We start from the raw sequence: 13,326 nt of genomic DNA on the forward strand, positions 1-13,326 counted from the left end.
AATACTTACTATTAATATTAATATTACTATTCATAGTAATAGTATTACAATAATACTATTAATAATTACTAAAGAGCTTACAGAACAAATGCCTAACCCTTTAATAAAAAAAAAAAATGAGTTTGATCGTATACACTGCTGCTTTCCAAAAGAAACAATAGAACAGTTTAAAATATGTTAAATGTAACATGCAAAAACTTTATTTTAGCTTGTTTCATTTGTTATTATTTAAGTGATGCAATTGTTTCATCCAAGTTTTCCCCAATATGACCTTGACATTATAAAGGGGCGTGGTAATTACAGCCTAAAGTCCAGGGGGCGTGGTCAACGCCGCCGCACCAGATATAAATTAACCTCGTGCTCGTATCAGCCCACTCACACCAAGTGTCAGGACGGACAGAGGCTTCTCACAAACGGTAAATTGCTATTCATAAATCTATCCTGTAGTGAGTTATTTTCTATGAGTAGTTTATAATTTACTTATAGATGGCCCTTATTGAAATTATAAATTAAGTGTTTAACTACATATGCATGGCAAATGTAAAGTGTTGGCGAGATAATTGTGTCAGTACTGCATGGGAGTCGTATGTTCAGGTCAATCACGACTTTACAAGAACTTTTAGGACTATGAAAGGGAAGTGCTTCATCATAAGGCGTAATAAACCTATAAAGTTACGTTTAACGGGACTCGATATTATATTAGTCACTCTGAGTCTCTAGATAACAGCCTTGCACGTTCACAACTTTAATTTTGTGCTTCGATCCGAAAAGGACTGACACAATAGTTAAATACTAATTGAAGGTTTTCTCTTCTTTTTCCCAGAGGACAAGACCAAATCAAGCATCATGGTTAAAGTTGGTATCAATGGGTAAGCAGCATTCACAAATACAAACGCGACAAAGTTAATCTCGAAAAATCAACCTTTATTGTAAGCAAACCTTTAATAAAAACTAGTCTATTTTTAGCTTATTTTATGGTTTAAGAATCTAAATCTGCTATTTGAAAGAATGATTAAAGTGTTTTTTTTTTTTTTTTTTAAATCTCTAAAAACCTTACTGACTGATGTTTTAGTGCACTTCATGCGAATATGGAACAATAAAGAGTCTCAATTAATTGTTCAGTTTCACATGATTAGTGCAAATTGTCACATGACCAGAGCAGTTTATTTCCTGTTTGCACCTTGAGAAGATGACCCATCGAAGCTCCAAAACTAAAGGATAGTAAAGTGTCTTTACAGAAATATGACAAGGTTTTTTTTTTGTTTTTTTTTGGTTCACCCATCTTTAGGGTGTCTAGTAGTATTATTCACATTTGGTTTTGTTGAATGTGGTCATAGAATCAGTAAACCTGTTGATAGTCACCATAGTGACTGGTGGGATAACCGTGAACTCAAGTATACATAAGTGCAATTGCTTGTGAAAGTGACAATAAAATGTTGCAATGACAAAATATTGCTATATATAGATAATGTTACAATGTTTTACTCAAAGCATTAATATAAATTTTTTTATAAAATGTTTTTACAAAAAAGTAACCATTTTGAAATGTGTGGGTGTTTTTTTTTTTTGTTTTTTTTTTTTTTTTGTTTAAACAAATGATTTGTCGTGTTTGCTTGGAGTCTGACATTCATGCCAATTTTATACAGTGGTCACAATGCCGTACCCAACAATCCGTTGAGGTCCCTCACTGTCGCGTCTGTCTCTTGCAATGGGAGATCCTCGGCACCAGCTGTGACCTTTCCAAAGCTTATAGACTTATGCAACTGGAAATGTGATCCTTAAGCGACATGTACAGGGCACATAGGCCTACAACATTCTTGCATGTGCACGTAGACCAATACGGCTATTATCAATGCTTGATCACTCTCTCTCACTAAATCCCCCCCCCCCCCCCCCGCTATCAATCAGTTGTAACCGTCGCTTACATCATACCATTGTCAGCATGGCATGTTTTTACCCTTTTACGGTTTATTGTAACAGTTTAGTAAACCCACAACAGTGGTCTGGTCTGGTGGTAATCTGCACTTTTATCATTCAAAGTGTTACACTACTAAGTGGCATACTTAATGTGGTGTACTGAAGTGTGTGTATATATGTATATGAAAACTATGCTTTTTACAGAATGTTATTTTAACAAATTAAAACCACTATCTTTAACTAGCTAAGAGGCAAAATATTAGAATAGAGCAAAGACCCCAAATGTAGTCTGAGGTAAGTGTTATCAGTACCAAGTTTATTAAATGCGCTTCTATAAATATAAAAAAAAATGAATGGAAGTTAAATTACACTCAGGAAAGTTGTTTACTGACAAACTTGGTCAAAAACTATTAAAGTAAAATATTGTAGGCTAATAGCCTATATTAAGATGTCAAGGATGTTTACAGAGGTTTAATGAAAAATTTTATTTCCTGAAACGAGTAGAAACCCTAGCTAGGTGACACTAACTACTCAGCACAGCCACCCCTCCCCATTCAATTTTAAAGCCCTTTCAATTAAAGTACTCACAAAAAGACCGGTTGTTAAATAAACATTGATTTCTTTAGAAAGTGGCTGGAATCGTTTGGTCATTTTATATTATATATAATTTTTTCATTCTCCATTGACTTTGCGCACACACAAAAAAAGCTGTCATTTCATGTACTCTCGGGGGGGCCCCCGGTGGCCCATGATGCTTAGTTGGCTCATGCCTTGTTCTAGTGTCCTGACATTTTGTCCTACCAGTAAGACTTTCCTACCAAGGTTTACTGGGTATGCGCACATCCGTATTGTGCCCTTTTTTCCCCTTTATTTTATTTAATTTTTTTTTTAAAAAAGATTGCACATTTACAAAATCTTTAAATGCATCTACACGTTAATAGCTAAAGTGTTTATGTATTTGTCAGTACATTTTCAACTGTATTCCAGACATGGTAATTATGAAGTTACAATTATTAGTATCGTGAAGAATTAAAAGGTAACCCCATTGGTCAACCAACCCCCCCTCCCTTTTTACCAGAATCATTATATCTACAGGACTTTCTACCTTTTGACCGGTTTCTCAATCTTGACAGACGTCATGCGAATGTTTTGAAATTCTTGTACCTTTACCTTATCAGTGCAAAGCAGTATGTACTGTGATCCCAGTTTCCTTTGGCCTGTTGATTTTAATAGGAAGCTGAAAAGAGTCCGGTCTCTTATGTCTTGTGAGCAGTGCTGGTGTTATAGACCCTAAAATAGCTCACAATGACAGCTAGAGGACTACAGAGTTTCTTTATCACAGTCTGGATGGCGGAGGTCAGACCTGATGGTGAAGCCCTGGCAAACGGTCTCTAATGCTTGGGTAGAATCACTGAACTGTGGGCTCCAGGGCTTTTATCTCTAGCAAATATTGAAAAGTTCAAAGTTTCAAAATGACGTTTCCTGTATTTGTTAAGACATAGTTGCTCACTGGTTATCTTTTGACCAGTAGGTCACAAGTAGGCCCAATCACAAGGCTCATGAGGACCCAAAGGTTTTGTGCTTATTCAGAAATGGGGCTTGTGCGCCATCTAGTGGACAGGAAGTGGAATTAAGAGCACTAGGCTCCTTTATACTGCAATATCAATACACTAACGTTTGGGTTGTTAATGAGCAACAATTACTCCAGCCCTTCAATGTCGCATGATCCTTCAGAAATCTGCTGAACCATTGTGCTGTGTAATAGTTTTTTTTTTTTTTTTTTTTTAATAAACAGATTTGGCCGCATTGGGCGTCTGGTGACCCGTGCTGCTTTCCAGTCCAAGAAAGTAGAGATCGTGGCCATCAATGACCCTTTCATTGACCTCAATTACATGGCAAGTTCCTAATTTTAGTTTCTTTCTGAGTGATGGAGTGCTCGGTTTCCTGAACTTAAGCAACTAAGATAAAGTTTAGGTTTTGTTTTCCTTCAAAATCTGATTTCCTGTTGTCTTTTCACAGGTTTACATGTTCAAGTATGACTCCACTCATGGAAAGTACAAAGGGGAGGTTAAGGCTGAAGGCGGCAAGTTGGTCATCGATGGTCATGCCATCACAGTCTTCAGCGAGTGAGTGCTGTCCCTACAAACACTGTTCACTGCTACACATGATGTGTTCTGATCTCCCCATCTGTATCCACACAGGAGGGATCCTGCCAACATTAAATGGGGTGATGCAGGTGCTGATTATGTTGTGGAGTCTACTGGTGTCTTCACCACCATTGAGAAGGCTTCTGTACGTAGTCAGTCATTACCTCAGACATGAACACTACGGTGTCTTTCCCGTGTTTGAACCTTTATCTCTCTCTCCTTCTAGGCTCACCTTAAGGGTGGTGCCAAGAGAGTCATCATCTCTGCACCCAGTGCAGATGCCCCTATGTTTGTCATGGGTGTCAACCATGAGAAGTACGAGAATTCCCTTAAAGTTGTCAGGTAAGGATGTGCATTTTTGTGAGACCAGAAGGAGCAGCCATTTAAAAGTAAAATAAATTTTAGGTTTAAATCGGAGCTAATTTTTTAGTGTAGTTAACTTGATTCCAATCAGAGTTAAGTTTTAAATACTTGTACAAAAGTTACATTTCTGTTACAAATACTTTAAACTTAAATGTAACTTAATTTTACACGTAAATGACTTGGCCACTTTCTTTTGTTTGTTGCTTTAATACACAGTTATTTTTTTTTTTTACTTTGTATGGTTATGCTGCACAGGTATGCAATCACGAATATTATCCTGTAGGGGGTGCACTAAAGCAAAGTTGAGCTCGAGCATGTTAAGCCCTGACATTTGTTACTTCTCCTCCTAAATAAAGTCTGAGCATTTCGTTAATGTTTCCTTTTTTGTGACCTGATTCCTCCTGTCTGTTTTCTAGCAATGCCTCCTGCACCACCAACTGCTTGGCTCCTTTGGCCAAGGTCATCAATGATAACTTTGTCATTGTTGAAGGTCTTATGGTAAGATTAAACTGCCTTTCTTATCTTGCTAAAGAGCCTTTTGACCCAACGTGATTGAAACCTAACATGTGTCCGTTTATTCTTTTCCACTTCTCCTTCTCAAGCTTTTTTTTTTATTTTTTTGAAATGCATCAGTTGATACAAATGGTTTTATAATCGTTCTCTGAATGTTAATGGTCTCCTCTTTCCCACTTCCAGAGCACGGTTCATGCCATCACAGCCACACAGAAGACCGTGGATGGGCCGTCTGGGAAACTGTGGAGGGATGGCCGCGGTGCCAGTCAGAACATCATCCCAGCCTCCACCGGGGCTGCCAAGGCTGTGGGCAAAGTCATTCCTGAGCTCAATGGGTCCGTAATGCACACTGAGCTGTTTTAAAAGAGCATCTTTGTTGGGTTCTTTTTAAAATCCACTTCCATGAAAGTGGTCCGCATGCTGTTTTAAAGGTCAGAGTTGATTGAACTCCAGTCTAAAGTGTTTTCAGGATGCACGGTGAAATTTACTCAAAAGTGGAATGTTCTGCTTGGGGGAACTTGAGTACTTGTTTTACTTTTGCTTCCCCTTTCTGCTATCTGAACACACTGATGCTTTTTGCTTCTCGTTTCAGCAAGCTTACTGGTATGGCCTTCCGTGTCCCCACACCCAATGTGTCCGTGGTGGATCTAACGGTCCGTCTTGAGAAACCTGTGAGTTTATTTCCAGGCCTGCATGAAGTGGATTCAGTTGAAAGAACGCTATTTTTTCCTATAGCAGGATTAATTTAATTGCGTCTACCAACACTGTGACTCAACTGTTGGCTTTTCATGTCCCTGTTGTGCTAACTGCAGGCCAGTTATGATGCAATCAAGAAAGTGGTCAAGGCTGCAGCTGATGGACCAATGAAAGGCATTCTGGGATATACAGAGGACCAGGTATGCACATCCAGTTGTCATTTGTGACCCATTGTCTTTCAGGAAATTGTTTTATAACTTCTTGCTGTGTGCAGGTGGTATCCAGTGACTTCAACGGGGATGTGCGTTCCTCCATCTTTGATGCTGGTGCTGGCATTGCCCTCAATGATCACTTTGTCAAGCTGGTCACATGGTAAGATCCTACCTAAAATTGTACATCAGAATCTGGTATAACTCCAGTAACTACATCTGAAATTAAAAGCAATGTAAGATTTGCAAAATGACTTGATAGTTCACTGCAGACTTTCCCCTCACTAATGTTTGTATAGATCAGGTGGACATCAGTCCTGGAGAGCTTCAGAGTTCAGCTGCAACCCTAATTAAATCCCACCTGCCTGTAGCTTTCTAAGAACTCTTCAGACCTGGATTGGCTTGTTCAGGTGTGTTTGATTTTAGGGTTGAAGTAAAACTCTGCAGAGCTGGGGCTCTCCAGGACTGATGCCGCCCCTGGTATAGATTGTAAGCCTGTATTATACGACTCTCTGAAATTTTGTGACCTGAACTCTCAAAACAATCCAAGGTCTTGTTTCCTGATAATGACCATCAGTAAATCACCACTCGTGACTTGAATCACACCGCGGACTCCTTTTATACAAGTGCTGCCACTTTGTTGATGTTATTGCAATGACCAGCTTGATCTATAGCTTCTTGATAAGTGGGGTTTATTTTATATATATTTTTTTTTATATAATATATATATCTTTTTTTTTTTTTTTATTAAATCTACATGCTCTTTCCAGTGTCACAACGGTGTCATCTAGACTCTGGAGCTTGCCATTTTTAAATGTGCAAAACCACAATATTTCCAACTTGACTTGAAGGGCACAAAGTTTGGTTTTGGATCCTCTTTGCTCGTGTAGTTTTAAGTGACTCGACTAATTTTCTTCTTTCCCGTAGGTATGACAATGAGTTTGGTTACAGCAACCGTGTATGTGACCTGATGGCACACATGGCCTCCAAGGAGTAAATGTGACCCCTTTTTTGTGGTTTTGATTACACAATCCACCGTTCTCCCATCTGGTTGGATTTTTGCACCACATGCTTGATTTGAAGACCAATGTTCTTTTTATATGAAAATGCTCTGTTCTGTTGTGTGAGGTTTAAAATGGATTTTGACTTCAAAGGCTTTTCTGTCTGCTAACAACCTGAGACTGAATAAAGTCCTCTGTTTGTGAGAAATGGAAAGTATGTGTTTGTCTTCTCTAGGTCTAGTGACTTATTTGGGTCAGTATATTCTTGTATTGTGATTCTAAAAAAAACTGGTTTCGGTCCTTCATTCTGATTGGTTGACAAACATACACCTTTGTTTACTTCAGTGTTGCTAGGCAACCACTGTTGGAACCACAACCGTTTCTGAGCGACTACATTGTTTAGAAGAATACGATCACTGCACTTTGTGCTCTTGTGATTCCTTATGTCTATAGAGTAACCGTTTAATAAGCCCTGTGAAGCTGTGGTTTACAGTCAACTTATAACTGCTAAAGGCGATCTAACCAAGACCCTTCGCTGTTATAAATTCACTGTAAACCATGGCTTCTTGAAGCTTATTTCTTTTAATAATCTTAAAGCAAACCATTTTTTTTCCCTATACAAAATGTAATCCCCTTATCAAAAGAAAGTGACTGTGAACAAAATGCAACTTTTGGCCATTAGCAATCCATATAAAGCACCTACTGCAATATTTCAGTCACTAATTTTTTAATTCTAAAATGTTTAGTTAACAAGGTGCCTTTTTTAAAATGGTGATTATTAAAAGATCAAATTCAGTACACCCCTTACGGAGCTGTAGCTCAACTGCTAGAGCATTGGATTCGAACCCCCAACCTTGAGCTTGCCACCACAAGGTAATAACTGTTAGGAGAAAATTGTTAGCTTGAATGCAATGGAAGTCACTTTGGCTAAAAGCGTTTGCTTAATGCATTAATTTTAGCCTGGAACATTAACACAATGCGCTAAATGATTGTTTTCTATGGGAAAATGTTTAAACTTATACAGGTGTGTCTCAAATTTAGAATGTTGTGGAAAAGTTAATTTCAGTAATTCAACTCAAATTGTGAAACTCGTGTATTAAATTCAATGCACACAGACTGAAGTAGTTTAAGTATTTTAGTTCTTTTAATTGATTTATTTTGGCTCCCATTTAACAAACCCACCAATTCACTATTTTATCAACTTAATGCAAACCTCATAAAAATAACTGGCAGTCAGGGGTCAGTCACTTGCCTGAATCAGTTTTTTTAACAGTCTAAGGAGAAAATAAGCTGCGAACGTTTGAAGCAAAAGTTTTTGAATTCCATTTAAGACATTCTACCAACGGTAAGAAATTTTTCTAGTACATAAACATTACTAACATAACTGTCTACTACAGTTTTTCTCATTTGTTAACACTATAATTGATTGATCTGACCCAATTTTCAAACCATTAATTCAGTTGTTGAAACAAAGACCAACTTAAAAGTTTAAACCTGGTTTCACACATGGACCATTTTGCTCCATTTTTTGACTTTTTTTTTTGTTTTGTTTTTTTTGCAGAACTACACAAAATGCCCTTATTTTGCACAGTTTTAACCATGTACTCATTCAGAAACACAATTACACAGCATAATTTGCATAACCGCATAAGTGAGAGATGACATGCGGTCGCAAAGTTACAGTTGGTAGAATTTCTAAAGCGGACTATCAAAAAGTGCAACCAAATATGATTAGGTTATCAGGGCAGTCTCTGTTAGACCTGGTCTGCTGGTAATGTTTATAAAAATTCCAAACCTCTTACTGTTGATTATACGATTGCTTAGCATGCCAGTGTACATAGTTATACAAGCTCTCTTAATGCCTGTATTTTAACTTGTGTATACAAAAGAAGAAATTGGTTCAGAAAAACCTTAGATCTGCAGAATTTCAGAATATGAAATCTGTATAGTTCTACTGGATATTTTTGGATTTGCTGTGCTCGGTATTTTGCTACTGCTCTAAACCTTATCCCCCATATTTTTCTCTCTTAATCTGTCGCATGCATTGATTTTTGGGGAAACAATGTATGTGGTATGGGTTTCAGGGCTTCGTTTCTGGCATTGGGTCTCTCATCACTACCTGCCTTATCTCCCTTGACCGCTGCTATAAGATCCATAGCTTTCGATACTGTAATTTTCCCTTTTTTTATCCACTGCATTTTTTTTATTTTTATTATATATTGCTAAAAAACGATTTTCAAGTACTTTAATGAAAAGAAAGGCTAGTACATTCCAGTCCTATGGAGCCATCAAGTAAGCTTTTAGATGTTTAGAAATGTATTTGTCTCAGGTCAGTGGATTGAGAGAAAGCATGCCTCTCTGTCTGTGGCTCTGGTGTGGATCTATAGATTATTCTGGGCCTCACTTCCTGTTATTGGCTTTGGTTGTTACCAGCTGCACCATAAACTGGTAATGAACCATAACCATTAGTAACACTTGTAAATGAGTCACTAACCTATTCCCCAAAGATTATTTGGTGTTTTGAGAGTGCATTCTCAAAGGGGGGCAAATATATAGCATTTACTTTCAAGCAGCTGTATGTTACTTTACCTACAAACCACTGGAACATCCACCCATCACAGAAATAAAAATGTGTTGATGTGTTCACTTAATGATAGAGTCTGTATTTACCTGATCACTTTGGTCACTTTGCTTTGGAGTTCCCACGTTCACTATCCTCATCAAGGTGAGAAACCGAGAGATTATCACTGATTCTGAAACACGTGAAGCTGAGACCTGATCATTTTGATTTATTCTGAGGATGATGGTAATGATAATTTCTTATTAATCCTAATGCTGACTGAAAAACTGTTTAAGGTGAATTGAAGTGTTGCTACACTGTTGTTTGATTTCATGTGCATTGTTCTGGACTGATATTAGCTTCAATCCCTTTATCCAATGTCACTCTGATGTTTCACCAAAGGAAGCACTTCACAATCACTTTTAACCAGGGATATCGTAAAGTCTCCAGAGTTATTACAACTTGATGTCATGGGAAAATGTAATCATTTTACGAGTTGATGATGAATTTGTACCATTTGATTAGTAGAAAAGCATATTTTGTAGAAAAAAGTAAGCATGAAGATCCACCTATAAACCTATCCCTCAATGCGGTATATATAGATTGTACAAAAATGGCATTCTACATTGAGATTCTACAAATCCATATGATTTTGCCACCGTTCGAAAAAATGTAAAATTGCCATGAGAGTGTATTGATTATTACTGGTCACAACTTTAAATAAAAATAAATGAATACACTCTAAAAACTGCTGGGTTGAAAACAACCCAATTTGGGTTATTTTGACAACCCAGCGCTGGGTCAAAAAGGGACGAACCCAGCGCTGGGTTATTTTAACCCAACCAGTTGGGTTGCCTTTTTTATAGTTTAAAATGACTATATTGCAGGGTTTAAAAAAACAGAGCGGGTGTTTTTTTATCAGTGTATTTCAGAAGGAAAACTACTGTATTTAGAAAATGTTCGATATCATTTCGAACGTGCTTGATAAGGCAGCGTTTGTGAGCTCAGTACCGCTCTGCAGCCGTTACCGGAGAAACCTACCTCTCCCACTCTTAGCGCCTCCTGCTGGCAGAAAATAAACTCGCAGAGTGCAGCCATGTGGGGAAACAATGCATTTCTACGTTAAAATTAACCCAAATTGAACTAGGCATTAAACCTACAAATGTTGTTCATTTTAAATATCACTTTTACACACAAATAATAATTACCAAAAGGAAAATATTTATTAAAAACAAGAGAAAAGTCAAAAAGTAACATGTTAGAAGAAATGCAGAAAAGGATGGCATTAACAGCTACAGAGTTCATAAACAAAGCATTGAACATTTGATGAATATAACTTAAGATCAAATTGGACTTTGTTCAATTGTATATATTGTATAAAAATATACGAAAACACATACAATAAATTTACAATTAGTTAGGTTTTTTTCCAACTATTCTGGCATGACAGTACACAAATAAATCACAACATTAACTTTGATATTATAACATTTAACAGACGCATGTGTGTGTGTGTGTGTGTGTGTGTGTGTGTGAAAGAATGTGAGCAGGTGTATGAATGACAGAGTGTAAACTCTTCTACTAAACAACATAGAAAAAGCATTTAACTTTTTTTTTTTAAACAAATTATACACTTACAGTTTGTTTCATAGTCCATGAATACAGATCATGCATCACAGTCAATTTTCATGATCTCTTTAGCATAACTGATGTAATCATGAAGAAACCCCATCAGCACAGCATGTGACATCTTCTACATCATCCAGGGCAGCGTCCTCCTTTAAAACCACTGCTGTTTAGGGGAAAGAAGATTCTCCTCTCTGACCAGGATTCATCCCAGTCACCGCCTGTTCTTCATCAGTGGCCTTAAGAGAAACACATTTGAAAAAATTAAACATTTAATTAAACTATCGATTTTCAGGTAGAGGTGTATTCACATCCGTAAGGATAGGTAAATAATCGGTTTTAAAGTTTCAACACTTTGTGTGGTTGTTTAATGTCTCTGTCTACCACAGCGCTCCAGGAGGCTATAATGGCAGCACTAGTGTGAGGACATGCGGTATTGTTTGAATAAATATTGCTTTCTGAAAGCTTCTTTACTGAAACATTAAAACAGTCATGACATTCACATACCTCACAATATTCACGTACATGGAGGGCTGCTCTTCAAACCGTTAGTTCACCAAATAATTAAAATGTTTATAATTTACTCTCCCCATGTTTTTCCAGACTCGTACAAACTCTGCTCATTTTTTGGAAAACATATGAATATATTTAATATTCTCTTTTTGTGTCCTTCATTGCTGGTCTGGGAGACCAGTATTTTATTTTGAACATACATGTTTGCTATCATATAATTTAAGATGTATTCATATATAAATATCAGAATTTACTTCTACAATAACTCTATATTTATGAAGCTTGAAAATACTGATTATCTAAACTATAAATGGATTAACAAATATTATGAGAAAACTAAAAATATATTAATTTATGTTGTAAAGACAGACAAAAGTCTTATAGGTTTGGAATGACTTGAGGGCAAGTAAATGATTTTTTGTGTGAACTTTACCTCTAAGAGTGAAGACCAAGAATAATGACTCTCCAAATCAGACAACTCCAAAGTTGGTTTGAGTTCTGCAATAAAAAACACAGACATCAATGGTTTTAATGAAATGAGCACGTAATCACACTGTTGTTGCATCAAAATGTGAAGTAAACTGGCAGGAGACAACAGAAAAATTTATTTTCTAAAAATAACTTGCATAAAATCTCAAAGGAATGATGCTCTCCCATGTCTCTTGCTTTTAACATCTACAAAAACAAAAAACAAACATTATTTTACTCTTAGTAAAACACAACAACAACTGATAACATGAAATTATGAAGTTTACTTGCCTTATACGATCTTTCCCTCTCCTCAGAAGAAGCTGAGAAAACCACCTCCTCACACAAGCAGACTTGTGTGTCCTTAACTCCAGTTAGTTTGAGTTCTGCAAAGAGGGGCATCAATGGTTTCAATAAAATATTAACATATACATACATACATACATAAATAAAATCACACTGTTTTTGCATCAAAATGTGAAGTTAACAAGCAGGACACAACAGAAACATTAATTTTCTAAAAACAAAAAAATAATAATAATTTAACTCACATCAGTCTCAAAAGAATGAAGTTATCTTGTCTCTGGATTTCAACATCTAAAAAAAACACACACATTATTTTAGTCTTAGTAAAAATAAAGATAACTTGATGTTATTCTGAAGTTTACTCTCCTTAAACCGTCTGTCCCTCTCTTCAGAAGAACACCTCCTCCTCATCCTCACACAGGTCTGTGACTCCTCACACAAACAGCTTCTGTGTCTTTAACTCTCAGCGCGAGGACAATGAAGACAGGAGCTGGACAAGTCTGAAATATTACATGTAAAACATACTTTTAACAGTTACCACTTCAACAGCCTCAAAATAATTATGCTAGTCTTTACTACACAATGCCGTTTCCTTTAGGAGACAAACATACATTCAGTTTAACCGCGAAAAAAAAAGACAAATTCACATGAGCGTAACCGTGACCATAACCGTCTGTTAACGCCTCAAAGAGAACAGATAATGTAAAATCTTATGTAAATATGACAAAATACATTCACAGACGTTATATTAAAAGTACATCATCCGTTCAGTAACGTTACATGAGGCAGTTAAGACCTCCGTGTCCGAGGCGAAAACCGCGTCCGTTTTTTTTATATATAACGTATATAACGTTAAGCTCCTTTGTTTCCGCCTTTCATAAAACCTTCCGCCTTTCATACAACCGGGTAAACAATAAAAGATAACTTTACATTTTGAATATTTAACGTTACTTACCATAGTCTTTCACTCGCTTCTCGCTTCTATCACGCTGAGAAAATGGCGGCTG

At 36.8% G+C, this 13,326-nt stretch overlaps 1 protein-coding gene across 1 annotated transcript; it reads left to right on the forward strand.

Annotated features, from left to right (window-relative positions):
* The first annotated feature begins 315 nt into the window (after positions 1 to 315).
* On the forward strand, positions 316 to 7,060 carry LOC113060149 (glyceraldehyde-3-phosphate dehydrogenase). Its single transcript, XM_026229016.1, has 12 exons — positions 316 to 416; positions 824 to 869; positions 3,713 to 3,812; positions 3,937 to 4,043; positions 4,119 to 4,209; positions 4,291 to 4,406; positions 4,844 to 4,925; positions 5,124 to 5,275; positions 5,533 to 5,611; positions 5,753 to 5,836; positions 5,911 to 6,008; positions 6,773 to 7,060. Exons 2-12 carry the CDS (start codon positions 847 to 849, stop codon positions 6,840 to 6,842), a joined length of 1,002 nt encoding a protein of 333 aa, XP_026084801.1. The 5' UTR covers positions 316 to 416; positions 824 to 846; the 3' UTR covers positions 6,843 to 7,060.
* Positions 7,061 to 13,326: the final 6,266 nt, after the last annotated feature.

This window comes from Carassius auratus, chromosome 41, assembly GCF_003368295.1.
Source record: "Carassius auratus strain Wakin chromosome 41, ASM336829v1, whole genome shotgun sequence".
In the NCBI taxonomy this organism is placed as follows: domain Eukaryota; kingdom Metazoa; phylum Chordata; class Actinopteri; order Cypriniformes; family Cyprinidae; genus Carassius; species Carassius auratus.